We start from the raw sequence: 20585 nt of genomic DNA, 5'->3' as shown, positions 1-20585 counted from the left end.
TGATTACAGACAAACAAACAAACAAAAAAAAAAAACATACAAGCTGACGAACATATCTTGCAAAACTTCGTTTTGGCAAGATAAAAACTCACGCAAGTATCGTTTTTGTAATCTGCAAACAAGCTCAGTAACAAATACAAGGATAAGTTCAAGTCACGTTTGACGCTTCTTCGTCGATCATCTTTGTACTCTCAACGGTGCAATGCTGAAGGAAGACGCGTCAGAAAGCAACGCAAAACCTGAACTTTGTCCCTCGAACACAAAACGTCAGCTCTTATTGGGCAGAAGAAAAAAAAAAAAACAATACAAATATTGTACAAACAAAAAGATGCATGCCTACCATTTGACCTGTGACCCTCCCGAGTCGGGAACTGGAGACATTGCGGTTCGAGTATCCACTCCGAGTCTGCGAGGTTGGAGGTTCGAACCCCATTCAAGTCATATACCCAAGACGTTAAAAAAATTGGGATGTGTGGCTTCTCCACTCAACCCTCAGTGTTTAAAGAATAGAGGATGGATAGGCCTCACGAGTTGGCATCCCATGGGTGAGGGGAAGGAGGGAGTGTGGAGGAGTCGGTGGGGGGGGGTTCTCCTTCATATTCCTGCTGACTGTTGGAGAGAAAGGTCACGTCGCAATACTCCCAAAGTGTTTGTCTAATGTTTCAATAAAAGTCACGTCCTGCGTCGTTCAATGTTTTTGCTGCATGTGAACTCTTCCATGAGAGTTAGACCCTGCAAACAAAATGTATTCATTGAAGCAAGTGCCGAAGTGACTTCTACGGGTTCAGTAATGTGGAAACTCGAACCGAGAGGGCGAGAACGTTTTACCCCGCGAGTAGAACTTAATAAAAGCAAGTACGGCAGCAGCACCGCTCTAAATGGGCAACTTTACCCAGTCTGGCCGCAGAAACCAGAAGACTCCTGGCACCGTGCCTCGACATGCCGCACTTCAGCCAAAACGTCGTGACTCACCATTCCCCAGCCACTCGCCATTAGCCAAATTTTTGAAGCTTAAACTCCATTTCCTTTTTCATTGGATAATGATAAAAGGTTTGGAAGACTTACAAACAAACACTCAGTAGTCCAAGGAAGCTCAAAACAAACAGGAACCAAAAAGTTAACATCACCAATGGGAAAATCAAACGACTAAGGCCTTGGATACAGTGCCACACGTGGAAGCATCGTATATTAATAGCCGTTACATTGGACAAGTCGATGCTACAAGTCGGACAAGTCGATGCTTTTTTTTTGGGGGGGGGGAAATCGGCAAGGGACGTTCTGAGTCGAGTGGTCCTGGGCTTGATCCACAGCATAATGTTGATGTTATAAATTGTCATCTTGTACAACACCAGCCAGGGGTAATGAATTTTATCGATCGAGCATTCTCCAGCGGTGATATAGCTCAGTATGGTCTTACAGATGGAAAGTCTGTGAAAGGAAATTCGATCAGATTTTAGCAAGTTACTTGTTTCTCCAAGTAGTAATAATCGGACACACCGTGGAAGAACGGCAGACGGCAAACTTATCGGTGGCAATTTATGTATACGTCACAGAACTCCACTCCAAGGTGCTTCTACTCCTTCACTACTAATCCAGCACTCACCGGAAGGCCTTCAGGGATGAGCGGCTTGACGGGGACGGTCTGTGCCATTGCAACCAATTCATCCTTGATCAATCTTAGACCTTGAGTTACAGCAATGTGCTGCTGGCTTAGTAGGTCCAGCAGACCTGCCCATCGGACCTCCAGAGATTTTAAAGCTGCTTCAAGGCCTAAAATATCATGAACAAAATAAAATGGCATCTCATGATTAGAAAATGGGAGCAGGACAACTTAAAGGGATGAAAAGCGGAAACAAAATGAAGATATGAGCATACCAGAAAGAGAACCGAATAAGGTCAGGAAAGACCTTCCTTCTTCAATGAGAGCATCTTTCTCGGGGCTGTGGTTTTCCACTTGCCACTTTAAGTCCTGGGAATACAGAAGAAAAATACTTTTCTTATCCACAAGCACAAAGTCAAACTCCCAATGGCAGAAGCATATATATATATATATATATAAAACCTTTTTCCCGAGGATACATTGCAAGCTTGTAGTTACTATGCCAGCGTATGACGCACACGTTCCGCATAACGCTGGCCATAAGTTGTAGGCACGTTACACGATCGTTGACACACGTCGACACATGTTGCTTGTAAGTTACTCATAAGTTGAAACACGTCAAGGTAATGTTTAGCGTCAGTGTTCCAGACTCCCTGGTTTTTTGGTTTTTTTTCAGTATGACGGTGATGTTGACACTTCAATTTCTAGTGCGGTTATAATATAATATAATTAATAGGCTGCTGCTCAACGATTTAAATCATAACCGCACCAGAAATCGAAGTGTCAACATCACCGTCATACCGAAGAAAAAAAAACAAAACGAGAAAACCCATGAAGTCTGGAACACTGATGGGTTCCTCCTGTGTGAACCCCATTTTATATACCAATTCCCCTAAACGCTGCCAATACGCCATTATACGGTAACTGTAAGTTAGTAACACGTTGAGTAAGTTCTGTGGTCGTCCGTAAGACGTCAAATACGTCTACATACGTCAATATGTGTTGGAGATACGTTACTCATAGGTTCAAAGCATGTTACTCATAGGTTAGAAATAAGTTTCGGGTACGCTAAACATTACCTCGACGTGTTTCGACTTATGAGTAACTTACAAGTAACGTGTGTCGACGTGTGTCAACGATCGCATAATGTGCCTACAACTTATGGCCAGCATTATGCGGAACGTGTGCGTCATACGCTGGCATACGTCGAAAAATTTTCAACATGCTGAAAAATTGTTGATGTGCTCGGCGTACTACGACATATGCAGCATGCTTCAGCGTGCTCTTAACGTATGCAAAACTTACCCATAACGTATTCGACGTGTGCCAGCGTATTTGGCAAATTTTTCATACGTCGGCATACGCTGGCTAAATCGTCAAGGTGTGACAGCGGCTTGACACTTCGATGTCTAGTGTGGTTATGATTTGAATCGTCGAGCCGCAACCTTTTAATAGGCTACACCACGTGATCGTCGGCGATACGCTGCCACACGCTATGCATAAGTTAGACTATCGTTGGGCATAAGTTGTGAACGCCGACAACACGCTCAGCATTCGTTGGTATAAGTTATCTATATGTTCGCGAAACGTTGTGTGTACGTTTCTAATACGTTATGCATACGTCCAACTCGTTATGAATACGTCCAAAACTGGAAAAAAACATCAATAGTTCAGCGTACGCCAGCGTTTTACATACATTTTGATACCTTGCCATACGCTGGCTAATACGTCAAGGTGTGACAGGGCCTTAAGGCTCGTGCACAGTGACATCTGAGCTACTCGTTTCTACCTCACTAAAAGTGAGTTTTCCAAACCGGATCAGTCATATTTTTGTTGTTGCGTCTTCATCTAGATTCTAGGTGCTTCTGTTGTAACCCATGCAATAATTTATGCTAATTTGTTCGTTGTTTTGTGCTATCTCGTATTGTTTCAAGCCTCGAACAGCCTTCCCTCGGAGAGAAAGAATCTCTTACTATATTCCTTTTATCCTGGGTATATTCCTGGATATCTTGCTTCTATTTCCTCAAAATTGTCTTATCTCCTCTCCTTGCTTCAAAAAAGATCAAAACAAACAAAAACAATACTTTATATTTTCACTCCATAACAATTCTCATTTCTACTTAAATCTCTTTCTGGTTCTGCATCCACCCCCTCCCCCCACCCATCCACCTGCCTCTTTTCTCCAAACTGAATCTACATTAAATATAAACACTTCTTCATTCGAAAAAGAAAAATCAAAAGGATTATTTTCTGAGCGGTTTGTCTGCTCTCCGCCTGGTTCGCCAGCTTCCCCTTACCCATCACCCTCCCCCCCCCCACTGCTCATACCGCGCCGTGTTTTTCCATGCGTCTAAAAGTAATCTTATCTCCCATCCCTTGATTTTTATCTCCCTTTATCAAAGTTGGGAATTTGGAATCAGAAAAAGATTCTACCCCCTCTTCTGCATCCTTCCTCACCCCACCCTCTCAATGCTTCCCCCTCACCCCACCGCCTAAAGTCTAAAACCTTCCTGCACACCCCATACACACACACACCAACCTTACTAGTACCCCACACTCGTAAACCTTCTCCCTCACCCCCACACACTGAAACTTTTCCCCTTACCCACCCCCTATCCTGCGCCATCCCAACACCTCCTCCACCCCTATCTCTAACTGTGTGAACCTCAAACATCCAAGGTGTCCATTCTAACCTGACAGATCTCTCAATCCAGGCCACAGCCAAAAAACCAGACATCATCCGTTTAACAGAATCCTTCCTTCTCCAGGACGTCCCCGACTCCTTAGTGTCTCTCCTCGGTTATTGTCTCCTCCGATTTGATAGGCCTGAATCACGCCCGGCGGTGGCGGAGTTGCACTTTACATCAAGAAGGTGTACCTCTGGCTAGCATCAAGGAGTACCTCTGGCTGCGACTTTCCCTCCGCTCCCATCTTATGTTTGTTTGTGTGTTGTATCGTCTTCCTAGCAGTTACGACTCCATCTACATCTCCCTCTCAGATAATATGAACAAACTTTTAACCACTCATCCCAACTCTCTCTTCCTCATATGCGGCGATTTCAATCGTCACCATGAAATTTGTCTCTAGGTGTGGGCACCTCTCTCACCATCCAAGGCACTTCAGCAAAGGACTTCTGTGACTCCATGGGACTGACTCAATCTGTGAACTTTCCCACCCAGATTTCTCCCAATGGTAAATCCTCTCTTCAAGACTTGGTGATGACAACACTGGTCAACAACAAATTTGTTGTCTGCATTTTTTAAGCTGATTTAGGACGAATCTGATGCGCTGAATCCAAAACTCACATTAGTTTTGTTCAATCAGGTCAAGTTTTTGAGATATGGCCACATGTCGTTTTTTACATTTTTGTTCACATGTACGTATGTGTGGAGCATTTTAGAAGAAGTTGGTGGGGGTAAAATGTCATGTCAAATAATTGTTTTGATTGGAAATAATTATTTTAATGACAAGAAGTATTCAGGTACGATAGTTCTGGGTGATTATGTCGAAAAGGGATCAGTTTGAAGTCATAAAACCTCAAAATCTTCCAAAAATTGGTGAGGCAAAGCATAAAGTTCGTGGATCAAAACTAAAGTTAATGGGGCAGATTTTGTAATAATGTGATACAAAAAAGTTGTATTTCTTGAAATAACGAACTCTGAAGAATGTACAATACCTACAAGCGCCAATTTATGACATGCGCTTCTGCTCAAGCTTGGAGTGCCACAGTACGAACCCAAAGATTGGAGACTGTTCATTGACAGCAGCAAGCGATCACTGAAATGTGTTCTGCTACACAACGGCAACCAGTTTGCCTCTGTACCCATCGCTCACTCGACTACACTGAAGGAGAAGTATGAAGCGGTGAAGTACGTGCTGGAGAAAATTGGTTATGATCAGCATAAGTGGTTTATTTGTGTTGACCTGAAGATGGTGAACTTTTTGTTGGGACAACAGTCTGGCTTCACCAAGTACCCATGTTTTCTGTGCATGTGGGATAGTAGGGACCGTGCTCAGCATTACACGAAGAAGGACTGGCCTGTGCGGGAGGAATTGGTGCCATGCAAAGAAAGGAACTTCATCAACGACCCTCTGGTCGACAGAGACAGAATACTCTTCCCACCGCTGCACATCAAGCTCGGCTTAATCAAGCAGTTCACCAAGGCTCTGGACAAAGATGGTGACTGCTTCACTTACTTGTGCCAGGCTTTTCCAGGATTGACCATGGAGAAGTTGAAAGCTGGCATCTTTGATGGTTCTCATATCCGTCAGCTCATCAGAGATCCAGAGTTCAAAAACTCAATGAACGAAGTGGAACTGGAAGCGTGGAAGGCATTTGTTTTGGTAGTGAAGAACTTTCTTGGCAACAATAAGGCCAGAAACTACGCAGAACTTGTCAACAACATGCTGACTGCTTTCAGAAACCTGGGCTGCAACATGAGCATCAAGATGCACTACCTATTTTCACATATGAACCGGTTTCCTGAGAACCTGGGTTCAATGAGTGACGAGCAGGGGGAGAGATTCCATCAGGACATGAAGGAGATGGAGACCAGGTATCAGGGTCGCTGGGACGCAGTCATGATGGCTGACTACTGTTGGAATCTGAAGAGAGACCTCCCTGCCGCTGAACATTCCAGGAGTTCGAAGAAACGGAAGTTCAAGCCCTGAAGTTTGAACAGTGGTGACGCAACATGCAATTTAACTTGTACTTACCTTTATCAATGCCCACCATTCAGATGACAGTAATCAATGTTTCTATCATGTAATCAATAAATGTTGTTGGTAAAACATTTTTTTTTTTTAAACATGTTTAGGATGATATGTGTTGACAAAAATCAGCTGATAATGCCACAAAAATGTAATTGATTTTGTCACAAGATCTGATTTTTTCAAATCAACTTAGCACAAAAACCTGACCTGATGGAGAGAAACGGATGCCATTTCCTGATTCAGCAGTGCCAGAATACCCTAATTCACTTGTAGAAATCTAGACAACATTCAGAAAGTAAAAAATTGTTGACCAGTGCAATCTTTCCCACAAATGTCCCCTCCTCTTCCTCTGGTCCAACTGATCATGTGCTTGTGAAATTCAACATCTCACTGGCTATTCTCACAGAGCTACCTCAATGCCAGCAACTCTGGCATTTCAGTCAATGAGATTGGCAGGAACTGCAAGTAGCCATCACTATTTTCAGAACTGGTCTCCCATATCTATTGTTATCTGTTAACTCAACCTGGGAATTCTTCCACAAGAATATATGTCTCCGTCTCCCTCTCATCTTTTCTTCAATTATCCTACTTCTCTTCCCGCCCATGGTACACCGAATCCTGCAGTGAGGCACTTGCTCTGAAACAACTTGCCTTCTCTTCCTGGAAGGCTAATCTGACTGAAGGCAATCTCAGTGCATTCCACGAAGTCCACAACAAGTGCGTTCCCACTCTCAGGAGAGGCAGAAAACAACATTTGTCCAAACTCAAGAATGAATTTTCAAACTTTTCTCCCTCCTCTAAAACCTAGTGGTGCCTTGTCAAGTCTGTCTCTGGTGAGTGCTCCCCTTCCATTCCTTCCCTCTCTTCAAATGGTACCACAGCCGACTCCACTCGTGAAAAGGCCAAATGCTTCAATGCAGTGTTTGCTTCCAAATCTTGTGTCCCCAACCCATCACCCTCAGTACCCTCCTTCCTCGTCATACCAACATCTCCTGGACTGTGTTTTGCACCTGAGAAGGTGAAGAAGTTTCTCTCAATCCTAGATTCTGACTCTGCGACTGGACTAGACGGCATCAGCTCACGTGTCCTAAAAACCTGCTCTTCCACATCCTCTTGCACATTTTCACCCTGTCATTTGTGCTAGGTCATCTTCAATCAACTTGGAAGTCAGCCAACATCAATGCATTGCATAAAACAAAAAGGTGCAAAAACTGATCCCCTTAACTACAGCACAATTAGCTTACTTCCAATAATCAGCAAGGCCATGGAATCCATCATCACAGTTAGGATGAAAATTTGTTCCTCTTCTCCAACAACCTTATCTCAGATCACCAATTTGGATTCAGACCTGATTACTCTACCTAGGACATGCTGCTTCTACACACCCAACAATGGTGGAGGTCCTCAATGTCAATGTCAGTCGACATCAGGGCCGTCTCTCTGGACATAACTCGTGCTTTTGATACAGTCTGGCAACCCGCCTTAAATCTCCAAACTATCTGCCTATGGCATCCAAGACAAACTCCACACATGGATTGTTGACTCCCTCTCATCTCGTAGCCAAGGTGTATTACTCAATGTAATCCGTTCATCTCCTCTCCCTGTCAAGGCTGGAGTGCTCCAAGGCAGTGTTCAGTGTTCAGGGCCCAGTCCTATTCCTGATCTTCATAAATGATCTCTCTGACCCTCTGGAAAATCCTCTTTATCCATTTCCTGATGACTCCACCCTCTGCCATGACGTCCCTCATCCTTCAGACAGGCAAGCTGGAGCCTCTTCCCTCTCTTCACATCTTGAAGAAAAAAAATATCACAAGATGGTCAAACACCGAATATCTTTCAATCCTGACAATTCCTCACACTCTCACAGTCTCGTCGAAAGGACCGTCTGGCAAACCCTATCTTACTTTGTTAACATTCCTCTTGAGGAAGTTCAGTCATTTGGCTCTCACTATCAGCCATGATCTTTCTTGAGAAAACCGCATTTCAAAGTTTGCCTCCAAAGCCAGCCGCCGACTGGGCATCCTCCGTCGTACAAAGTCCTTCCTTGGCACACCTGAACTCCGATCCACCTGCACGGCTTTCATCCACAGCTTCATCAAGTACTGATATCCCCCCCCCGGGCTGGCTCCACTGCGTCAAGCCGATTCACATTTTACTCAGCTTGACGCCATGGAAACCAATGCATTCAAGATTATTGGAATCGACCACGATGAAGCCGAGTCTGTGGGCCCATCATTTCGCCATCGCTAAAAAGGTCGGTGGTCTCTCTGTCTTCGACCACATCCTTACTGGTCTTGCACCCTCTGTTCTTTCCATGCTTTGATCCCACAGGTTTCTGGTGTCCCCCCCTCCCCACTCTGCTGTTCCTTTTATCCTGTTGCATCCTGATCAGTTCAGTGTACAAGTACTAGCTCTTCCACAAGCCTCGACCATGTATACAAAAAAAAAGTTATGGATCGACTTGGACGAAACTTGTTGGACAGGTTGGGTGTCTGACAAGGAAGAATTTATTCTATGCGATACACAACGTAAGCTGTTCAGCCTTGCGGAGGTATATGCTCTACAGAGTTCCTTTGTCGTTGATATATTTACAGGGAGAATGAAGGCATTCGGAGAAAAACTGTGGATAATTAGATTTTAATCAAATCATCAATCAATGATAAGTCATCTTCAGAATGCTTCCCTGGCCATGCCTCATATCGACCAACAGTAAAACAAGCCGGTAGGCGGACATGGGTAGTCGATCAAGTCAAATTTAGTCGTTTTTCAGCCGTTACTCGCCAACAAAAGTGTCCATAGCAACGGTTATTTCTCACACATAACTAGGACATACCATGAACCTACCATACCAGTTTCATGTATATCTGACTCATAGTCTCTGAGATATCACGAACTTCGTTTTTTTTTGTTTTCGACCAGGGTTCATTCAAAGTCTATCTTCTCCGACAGTTTTCATAGGATCCGGCTGGAATTTTTTGACAATATGGCTGAATGTACTGCCCACAGTCGCTCGTGGCGCGATTTTTGATTTTGGAAAAAACAAATTTTTGATATTTTTTTGAAAATTTCAAAGTCCCGTTGCTAGGCAACGGATGGTCCATAGCAACGGTTCTCATTTGCACACAGCTAAGTCATGGTATGAACCTACCAACCAAGTTTCATCGAAATCGCCATTGTATTAACGGAGCACTGGACCAAACAGACAGACAAACATATCGACGGAAATACTGATAATAAGGGTAGACTAGATCGACTACCCAAAAAATCCTGTTGAGCGACGGGGCGTAAACGTATAGTTGTCATACAATGCTTATTCAAGCCTACTTGTCACATCTTTTGTCTCCAATTACAGGAAAATCGATTTACATTCACCAGTTGATATAATTAACATTGTCACCGCATTGCTCCTTACCTGATAAGCCTCCACGTAGGCCTCGAGTTGATCAACAGAGCTTGGTGGAGTATCCCATCGTTTGGACATTTCTCGAGCCTGCTCCAGCCAAGTGGTGATCGCAGTCAACCGCTGTGCGAGGAACTGACAACGGACGACGGAACAAACCGATCACACACTCACAACAATGCAATTAAACGTATAAAAGGACAAAGAAAAAGAGAATGTTAATGACCTTTGACAAAAAAAAATAAAATATGAAAACACATTCTGATGAAAAATGTGTCATTTCATATAATGTGACAGAATAGTCACTTGAACAATGAGCAACAAATGTCCTTCATTCTTGTAATGCAGATAGGGTGGCCAATTGTCCAGGTTACTGAGCTACCCCTGTCCTCCAGAAACCGGACACCAGCTTTACGTGCTCTATTTTCCTCTTGAGCCACTCAACCTTTCGACCAACAATTGAACTTTTCATTGGTTAATATATTTCTAATTTAATTAATCCCGCATTTGTATTAGTCCTGCAAATGACAACAAAGATCCAATTTGCCGCGTTTCCTCATGACGTCTTTACGTTACGTTACGTTACGGCTGTTGCTTGATGCTGTTAAACCTTTGTCTGTACAAAGAATTCGGCACTGTGGAAACCGTCATGTGCTCTCCTGAAATTAAAGACTGCCAGACGAGTGAGGAGAAGTATCGGAAACTTTTCAGCAAAGCCCAGATACTCTTCAGGAACATGAAGATTTATAATCAACTCCAACGTCGTCCCAATCGCGTGCAGCAATGCTCACACATAGTGGGGTTTTGTTTTGGTTTTTTTTTCCACCGATGACCACCGCTTGGAGAAATGAGAGGAAGAAACTGGAAGTGCACAATGTGAAACCAAGAGCTCCAGACCTGCATTAGGTTTTCAGCAGACGCAAAGACGTGTACATTCACTTCCTGGGAACAAAGAACTTCTCAATGATGCCAGCAAAGGACAGCAATATAAACTCTAGACGATCTGAGATTTGTGAGCGCACATTTAACTTTTTGTTCGTCTTTATAACTGCGGTTATTAGGAATGTGCACTCTATTTAGTGAAAAATAAATAAATAAAATCACTGCACTAAATTCAACTGTCCTCTATTGTTGAGGTCCCTCGATGGCCACTGTAACTGTAGAGTTGGATACAAATATAAATTGTTATGGGAATAGCTCTGAGGAGTTAATAAATGCTCCGTATAGTGCAGTTATTTCCTTAATGAGTTATTTAGAATAAGTGTAACGTAATAATAATAAGCCAAGGAGACTGCTTAGGCAGCATCAACATCCTCCTCCTCCTTGCCAGCCAGCCAGCCATGCTACTTTCACCTTGTGACATGTTAGCCACGCCATACCTGTCATTTCACTCGCTCCTCGCTATGATCATGTGTTTTTAAATGCCGATTTGCACCAAATTAACCTGGCGAACGTGGAGTATAACTGTGCAAAAGGTCGCGATGTGCTGGGGACATGCTCATATATGGACATCTGGCACGCTCCACATTGGTGAACCACGCATAATGTGGAATTTCCCCAGCTTGCCCCGTCAATTAGCACTGGCCATCCATGCTCACCTGATGGGCCACGTCAGACAATGGGCATGTGCTGGGAGTGGTCCAGTACATCCCGGGATTCAATAAAAAGCTCGCACATTGTGTTGGTGAGTGGTTCAAGTTGACGGCTCTTCTCTCTCCTGGTTGGCTCTTGCTTCGCTGTAGTTTCTGAGTTGGTTTGCCTGCTTCCTGGTCCTTGCTTGCTGCATCACAATTCCTGCCTGGTCCTGCGTAGCTTTGTGGTGTGTGGTGGCTCGCGATACGGATTTGTGGCAAAAGTGTTAGTGTGCAGCTGGCGAAGCATGCAGGGCGCAGCGAGGATGTCCCCGAACCAAGACACACACCGTGTGCGTGAGTTTCGTGTGGAGCAGGTTTCCTTTTTCTTCTTCTTCTTCTTCTTCTTCTTCTCTCTTTCTTTCTTTCTTTCTCTCTCTCTCCCTCTCTCCCTCTCTCTCTCTCTCTCTCTCTCTCTCTCTCCCTCTCTCCCTCTCTCTCTCCCTCTCTCCCTCTCTCCCTCTCTCCCTCTCTCTCTCTCTCTCTACCCCTGAGTACATGTGATAAGTTATCCATTTAAGCATCCGTGGTCCTTCTTTATAATGCATTTGTTGCCATTGTAATCGCCGCTTAATGGCTGTGCTCCTCTTCTTCCTCTCCTCCGCATTTTTCTTGCAGTAGACCCTTGTTTGTTAATGAGAACTTGTGCGTGGTCATCGGGAGCGAGCTCCACAGCGCATATTAAATTGGAAAATTAACCCGTTAGATGGGTAGATGGGGTTTGCGCCGAAGCACTTGTAAAGCGAATCGCTTGACGGGCTTGCACTGCCAATTGTGTCAGGAAGATTTACCTTGGACGTGTGTTATTAAACGTCGATTTGCACCTAATTAACCTGGTGGATGCGGACACATTTTCATTCCATCTCTGTGGGGTGAGAGCGGCCATTGTTGCCGATGCACGACCGTAACACTTATAACTTTCAAAAGGAATTGAAGGAATACAACACTGACGGGAACGAGGTTTTACAGAAACGTAAACTTTTACAAATAAATACAAGAAAGAATGTTGATGTTAGATCATGGTCACATGGTTAGCATATTTTGTTCTCAAAATACCGTATGATCGCTCAATAATTCTGATTTTATTTCACGAGCCAATTTTATAGAACCAGTGCTTTTGATAACTCTCATATTTGGCACACATTGTTCAACTGCTCGATTATCATTTGACGTAGAAATGTTCTTCCGTCCTCCACCCCTATCTTCTTATGGGGTCGGCAGGGAAAGTTATTGACTCAAGCCTTTCACGAACCGGCTGGCCAACCTCGACGTTCGACCATGGCTGATTTGAGCAATAATTTGCGATTTGTTCACAGTGCCACATGAACACACCAATCTTCACGAAAGACGCTGTGGGATCTTTACGTTCCACCAACTGAAGCAAGTTCACGGGACACCGGCTATAACATCCATCTGAGGGAAGACATACCTTGTATTGCAATACCCTGAGTACGAGATAAACTTAACAGTTTATCGTCGGGTCAGGCAAAAAACTAGACAGCTAAAAGGTAAATGGACCACTTCTGTACCATCCAGTGAAACTTGTGGAGGAGCTAATGGACCGATTAATGCAAGACAAAGACACCAAGATAAATTCATGTAGGTCATGACAAATAAACTTGTGTCTGCTTCCTTGGTAAATGCCAAGACAATTAGAGACCCTGTAGGCTACCTGGTTACGTGGGATGCTCCTTCCATTTGAAACCCTAATTATATCGAAGTGACGGTTCAATTGTGATAATGCCACGAAGCAAGTGCTGCGTCATTTACACTCATTTTGCAAGAAAAACAAAAAAAGTTAAACAATCACCGAGGAGGTATAAACAACTAGCAAGACCAGGCGGGTGGCCACAGACTGGTTGAACACCTGGATTCATTCGTCGCCTTATTCTCACGACTGCGGAATCGTCTTCATGTGTCTGTCGTCAATCAAATGTGCTTCCAATCACTACCTCGTGTGCTCATCGACGGACATTTATCTCTTCAAGACATGCTGAATGTTTGCAATTCCATTCCTCTCTGGGCCATTATTACCTCCGCCACCGAAGGTGGCTCGGTTTTCAGCTCGGTGGCTAACCCTAACAGTTCGGTTTTCACCCCTTTCTGTCTGTCTGTCTGTTACTTGAAAAATCGAACATTTTTCCAGTACATTGGTCAGTCAATTTTGTTATTCTTTCTATTTGTTTGTCTGTCTCTCTGTCTCTTTGTATGCCTGGTGTTGGCTTAATGGTTAGGGTGGTGGGCTTCAGATCCCAGGGTCCTGAGTTCAAATCCCACTCAGCTGTTGAATTAATACCAAGTGGGGTTAACTCGGCCTGTCATCCTTCCGAGGTCGGCAAAATGAGTGCCAGCTTGCTGGTATACTGTGTCAGAGTGGCGACCCGTCCAGGATTGTGCCCACTAGCCAAGGAGATTGCTTGGGCAACACCAACACTCTGCATATGAGTATGGTCCAAATCTCCTCCTCTCCTCCTGCATGTTTGTCTGTTTGTTGCCTACAGGTTACAATTCCAAACCGCTCATCATGAAACTTTAGGCTCATTCCGTGTCATTTCAGCCGGGGGTTTCGATGACCCTCTCAGATTTTCCTGAAAAAATTCTCAAAGCTACCTTGACATATATGATGAAGGTTTGCCAAGTTATAGCTCAAAATTCCAAGTAGTGTCTGAGATATGGCCCTACAAACACCCTCGGGGTGTTTCAATTCTGGCAGTCGCGAGTTGCAGATTTGTATCTGAAGCATTTTTCGATGGCTCTAAATTCCAGTTTTACAAACAGAGTTCTGAAAATTCACACAAAAGGTGTCTATTAGTGAGGCTTTCAGAATCTGACATCAACAATGTTCTACTTAAAATACTTTTAAACATAAGTACTCTCAAAAGTAGTGATTTGTAACATGCAGTCAAAAAAAAGAGTTTTCAAATTGCTGCCAACAGTCAGTTTATTAATCATGAAGAATTTTGTTGCCTGATTTACATAATCTAGTGACTGGATCATTTACACAAGAAAACTGAAACCTTTGGGAGCAAAATCTTGGGTGCTATAGGTGTCTGAACTTTGCTCCAGACTCAACGACACTGAAATTTACCCCGGTTTTACCCCAAGCATTCACCATGTTGAGAGTTACACAGCTCTTTTAAATTTTTGTCACTTAAAGACAAATACATAGGCAAACTGTGGTAAAAAATTCAAGAGATGTTCTCAATCCCTTCTATATTTAAAAAGGCCCACTATTTAAAAAAAACATGTTTGATGAAAAATGTAGAATAAAAGCAATAGGTGTGCTTTTGAAGTGGTAGCCATGCCAAACATTCATAAGTTGGCACCACAATGATCAAATTTTTTGGTCAGAACAAGTATGTGGTTCCTTTAATTTGGCTCAAATTTTGTAAAAAGGATATTTTAGTTTAAGGCCGCCACCAATCTCAACTACAAATTAAAACACATAATAATCACCATTATAAATATTCATTTGCATATCTAATTGTTTATATACTTAGTGTACATTGTACGAAAGTCTACATCCATTTGTGAATGTTGGTACAATATCTGAATCAACTTTTTAGCCGCGTCTCGCGTCTCGCTCCATCAAGGCACTTGACGAAATATCGGAAGTTCTTCTTCTTCTTCTTCTTCTTCTTCTTCTTCTTCTTCTTCTGGTGAAGACAAAACCTTTAGGACACGGCTCTTGGACACATTTGTCCTTGTTTTTTCATAATTTCATATCAAATTGTTTGGACAAATGTACTTGGATCCATTGTACAAAGTGAACAGTGATTAGTTTTATAATTTCCAGGATATAATAAAATTTCAGTGTCATTGAGTCTGGAGCAAAGTTCAGACACCTATAGCACCCAAGATTTTGCTCCAAAAGGTTTCAGTTTTCTTGTGTAAATGATCCAGTCACTAGATTATGTAAATCAGGCAACAAAATTCTTCATGATGAATAAACTGACTGTTGACAGCAATTTGAAAGCTCAAATTTTTTTGACTGCATGTTACAAATCACTACTTTTGAGAGTACTTATGTTGAAAAGTATTTTAAGTAGAACATTTTTGATGTCAGATTCTGAAAGCCTCACTAAGACACCATTTGTGTGAATTTTCAGAACTCTGTTTGTAAAACTGGCATTTAGAGCCCTCCAAAAATGCTTCAGATACAAATCTGCAACTCACGACTGCCAGAATTGAAACACCCCGAGGGTGTTTGTAGGGCCATATCTCGGACACTACTTGGAATTTTGAGCTATAACTTGGCAAACCTTCATCATATATGTTAAGGTAGCTTTGAGAATTTTTTCAGGAAAATCTGAGGGGGTCACCACAGAATTTCATTTTCTTGGCGAATTTGACACGGAATGACCCTTTACCAAGTTGTAGAAGTAGTCTCAACTGAGAAGCCTATTGATTTTGAGGTCAAAGGTCAAAGGTCATTTGAGGTCAAATTTCTGAAATCGTCATTTTTCATCCGATCGACTTGAAATTTGAACAAGATTTGCATAGTGCATCAATGAATTGGGAAACCAACTATTATTGAGATCAAAGGTCAATTCAAGGTCAAACTTCTAAAATCATCAAATTTCATCTGAAAAATCATCAATTTTCATCCGATTGACCTGAATTTTAATCAAGATTGTGAATTATAACAATCTTAATTATTGTTAATCATAACAATCTTAATGAAATGGACAATTTGATGTACCCATGGCAACCTTTGAAGAGGGGGGTGGATTTTGCAAGTATCGTGCTCTGCATGACATCCTTTTCTTGTTTGCTTGCCTGTGTACAGGATATCTCAAAAAGTTGAGAACGGATCCAGATGAAACTTTTTTGGACGGGTTCAGTGAGTGACAAAGACAAACTGAGTAGATTTTGGTGAAGATCCAGATACTAGAATTTTTAAAGTTATTCTACACCATTGAGCGATAGTGCTGAACTGATATATAGCACAATATCTCAAAAAGTTGTGAACGGATTCAGACGAAACTTGATGGACAGGTTGGGTGTGTGGCAAGGAAGAATTGATTTGATTTTGGTGAAGATCCGGATCCGGATCTCGATACAGTAATTATTTAATGTTTAAAGAGATTCTTCATCATTGAGAGATAAAGCCAAAAACGATATAGTACTGTATAGCATGATATTTCAAAAATGTATTGGGCCCGATATGTTCTCGTGGATCAGGCATTGTGTGGCGGAGGTATGCGTTCTACCGAGTACCCTTCTAGTTATTAGTATTATTATTATTCCTCGCCCTCCTCAGTTTGTGCACCTGCTGCCCCTCGTTGTTCAGCTACCATGTGAGCTTAGACCCATATATTAAAAACCCCGTTGAATACAGTATACCCATTCCCTTAGAATAACCCATGGATGCAATTACCCAACTCAATCAGATAATCTTAAATGAGACAACAAAAAGAATAAACTATGCACAATAAATGAATGAATAAAATGTATAGACATGAACTATGCACGTGCATAAATGCTACCAACAAAATTTCGAAATAATTGTAAATATTTACACCAAAAAAACAACTTATATAAGGATTAGGGGAGAATAAACAACAACAAATGTGGGAATTACACGCATTACCTTTGCCTTTTCACTGAACAAAGTGCCATTTCCATGGAAATGGGATGACAGCAGCTGTTCATTTAGTGAAGAAATCCGGACAGACGCCAAATCTCCGGTGGGCATCTCCAGTCCGGCAAAGGTTCCATTCTCTTCCAAACTCTTCGACGTCGGTTCCCACAAAGCAGGATTGCAAGGCCAGGATTCCCAAGCCACTTTCGACCTTTCCTTCTCCTCGTTACCCATTGCCTCCCGGCAACCGGTTTCCCCCCACCTTCTCCCCGAATGGCTTTCGCAATCATCACTTTCTGCCGAGAACAAAGGACACATCGTGGCAGGCCTTAAAAAGTCTTTCTGGCATGAGGAAAATTTAATTAATTGGCAGGGGGAACACTCTCCTTCATCCCTAAGGATGTTGCGGCAGGTGTGCATGGTTAGCTCCGGTCCCACAATTACCTTTCTCCCCATTTCTGTCAAAAGCGAGTCAGAATCCACACTCGACCTACTTGAAGACCGATAATCTCCCAACCTACAAACCTGGCCCATCTCTGTCGGATCTGCCAATGTCTTCGATTTAGGTTCTCGTGACAAGTGCTGTGACAGTTCCGGGTCGAATACATTTTGAGAAGGATTCAAAGCTCCAGAAGACTGCAATCTAATCGGGGGAATCAACAATTGGCTCCGACCCAACGGGAACTTCAAATCTGTTTGGTAAACAGGTTCCAAACGCGATGTCGTTATTACGGCTTCACCTGATGGAATTTTATAGTCACCTTCACAAGCACTGCCTTGTTCTGGAATAGCTCTCCCTTTCTGGTGTTCATCATAATTCATGCCACACCCATCCAACTGTTGAGGCAGTGGTTCCATATCAAAACACGTGACAGTTTGCCCCTCCTTGGGCAATTTGATCCGAGGATCAAAAGCACTAATCATGTTATCAGTTTCTCCATGCTTTAAGGCAGGTAGCTGGCAAGCCAACAAATTACTGTCAGCATTGTTAAACTTCATGACAGGGTTGAGGATAGCACATTGAACAATGCAGGTATCTATCACACCTGTACTGTGGGGTTTTGCTGCTTGTGGCACGGTGTCATTGCTCCAAGGACAGAAGTCGATCAGTTCCGCACAAGGTCTCGGGCGATTGTCATATTCATGATTCGCGTAACTCTTCGATTTGTGTGTGTAGGCCTGGGGGCTATCTTGTAAAATTGTGCATTTTGGAAACCGAGCAATTGCACAATTTTGGTTGTTGCAAATGGTGCCGTTTGTAGTGCTGGGCATGTGCACACTTAGATTGCAAGCAGCAATACGACATCGACCCAGATCATCCGAAATCGATACTTTAATAGCATCGCAACCAAATCCTTCCCGAGAATCCACTTTTCGCTCGTTGTCAATGCTGCTGAACCCCGTGCGGGCATATCTGTCCCGTGGCTCATAAAAAGGATGGTCTCTGCAAATATATTCAACACTTTCCGTAACAACTCCCGTTGAAGAGTCCATCAACCTGGATGTGAAAGCAATTTTTTGCGGTAAATCTTTGTCCACAATGTCTATAGTATGATGAGCATTCTCTCTGAGGCAGCCATCCCAAAGAGACACAAAGCATGTCCGCTGACTGTTCTTCTCCAGTACAAACAAGATATTCTTTGTGAAAGTCTTCTCGTCCTCTTCTCAAGGCTCCAGGTCCTTTCTCAGATGGTCCAAGCACAACAATTCTGGTTTGGATTGTGAACGAGAAACACCCATGAGCACCTGCGGGAAAAGTTGCAAGAGTCCTTGATATTGAATTCTGCAGATCTGCTGAATATATTTTATACAAGTTGGGTCACCCAATCAAGATCAGGTTATTTAGACTTCAGTAAAGCATTAATAAATTTTTGTTAGCAAAGATCAAACCGCAAGTAAGCAAAGCCATTCCAACACAGTGGAAAGGAGGGAAACGCACCAACAGCAGGGTAGAAGGACACTCAAGAAAAACCATCTGACCCCAGAAACGGACAATTTATTCCTGTGGCAGAAATTAACTCGGGAGTGCAACATGGCAATGATGGACCAAATGGCTAATTTCCTTGCTCAATATCGTATCTCGGATCATGCGGCCACTCGTTTGATTCAGTGTAGTCCTACAAAGAATGAGGACCTTTTGCATATTAATTTCCACGAGCAGAGTACCCGCGCTACTGGCGATCTTGTTTCAAGCGCGCAACACGTTCTTCTGACGCGTCCCTTTATTTAGGTGGTGTATAGGCAACAGACCGCTGCACGATCGCTCCTGAAAATAAAAAAAAGTATATAACCCAGGTTACATGTATGAAGCAAAAACATGTGTAGTCGGAATGTGAATTTATAATACATCGTGCATATATTGGTCGGATAATTCCAATTGTACCCCCTCCTCCCAAAGGAAGAAAATACCAAGATGGGCGATCAAATATAAAATCCAGCCTCGTGGAGGAGTCGAGCATCGCCTGCTCGAAGCCCTGCAGTGAGGTTTCCACGAGCAGGAGAAACATTCATCCTCTTGAGGAAGTTCAGTCAATTCAAACTCCTCGGGTCTCGCAGCCCGAGCAGCCGATGTACTCTCCCTGCAGCCAAGATCTTTCTTGGGCAAACCACATTTCAAAGTTGGCATCCAAAGCCAGAGCTAGACAGGAGGAGAAGCGCTAAAAATGAGAACGACCGTGTACATCGATCTCAGCGACATGAGAGCACCAGGCCTTGTGTTTCAGGATCTTTGTGGGAAATGCCAATAATGTTGAGAGCTTTGAAGCTCACATTAATAGTGAAGACAGATTATATCAAAGGATTGAATTAATGGCCAGAATTATTACAATGAGCGTCCCTGTTTGCATAAATAACTCACAAGTATATACACTGTACTTGGATTGGAACCGGCAAGAATTGCTTCTCATTTGACGAAACGCCAGACGGTGAAAGCTGAGGAACAGGATACTTGCGATATCAAGACGTGTGCAGCACTTTTAATCGGAGTCATCGGATGAAAAACGACATCCCGTTCAGAGCAGGAAGAAACCGCCTTGCAAGACTGAGGTTTGGAAACAGAATCTGGGACAATTCACAAAGCACAGCGAACAACAGCAAATCCAAAGATAGCCCAGGATGTGTTAAACCCACTGATCTCCTGACATCATGCATTCACAACCCCACGGGCATGTTACCAGATTAGGCTGAGTCCACATTTTATGAGACGACAAGCCGCACGGTCGGCTTTGATGCCATAATGACGTGCACTTACTGGTTCGAGTGATGGAAGTGGCTTTTTCAACTTGCTGCAACAATATTCACCTGTTATTACATGAAGAAAAAAAACAAAAAACACAAACAGAAAATTGCCTGCACAGCCAATATTATCATGACCATTAACGGCTTTCAGTTATAATGAATATGACACACACACACACACACACACACACACACACAGAGACAGAGACAGAGACAGAGACAGAGACAGAGACAGAGACAGAGACAGAGACAGAGACAGAGACAGAGACAGAGACAGAGACAGAGACAGAGACAGAGACAGAGACAGAGACAGAGACAGAGACAGAGACAGAGACAGAGACAGAGACAGAGACAGAGACAGAGACAGAGACAGAGACAGAGACAGAGACAGAGACAGAGACAGAGACAGAGACAGAGACA

The 20585-nt window shown here is 43.1% G+C and overlaps 1 protein-coding gene across 21 annotated transcripts in view; it reads right to left on the bottom strand.

Annotated features, from left to right (window-relative positions):
* The window catches only part of LOC147023691 (uncharacterized), a 53189-nt gene that overhangs the window by 22154 nt on the left and 10450 nt on the right, over window positions 1-20585 (bottom strand). For 4 of the 21 annotated variants that reach the window (XM_085889423.1, XM_085889427.1, XM_085889426.1 and 1 more), the window contains 6 exons: window positions 20179-20228; window positions 19786-19988; window positions 16938-19566; window positions 9726-9848; window positions 1876-1969; window positions 1604-1770 (listed from right to left, as the gene is read on the bottom strand). In XM_085889423.1, coding sequence (XP_085745549.1) covers window positions 1604-1770; window positions 1876-1969; window positions 9726-9848; window positions 16938-18422 — 1869 coding nt within the window. In that variant the 5' untranslated portion in view covers window positions 18423-19566; window positions 19786-19988; window positions 20179-20228. Of the gene's footprint in view, window positions 1-1603; window positions 1771-1875; window positions 1970-9725; window positions 9849-16937; window positions 19567-19785; window positions 20229-20585 lie in introns of all 21 variants that reach the window. The other 17 variants (XM_085889428.1, XM_085889432.1, XM_085889434.1 and 14 more) reach the window with 13 other exon arrangements.

This window comes from Eptatretus burgeri, chromosome 7, assembly GCF_056783735.1.
Source record: "Eptatretus burgeri isolate ZD-2024b chromosome 7, Ebu_testis_v1, whole genome shotgun sequence".
Lineage (NCBI taxonomy): Eukaryota > Metazoa > Chordata > Myxini > Myxiniformes > Myxinidae > Eptatretus > Eptatretus burgeri.
The sequence above is the reverse complement of the archived record's forward strand: the minus strand, read 5'-3'. Positions and strand labels throughout refer to the sequence as shown.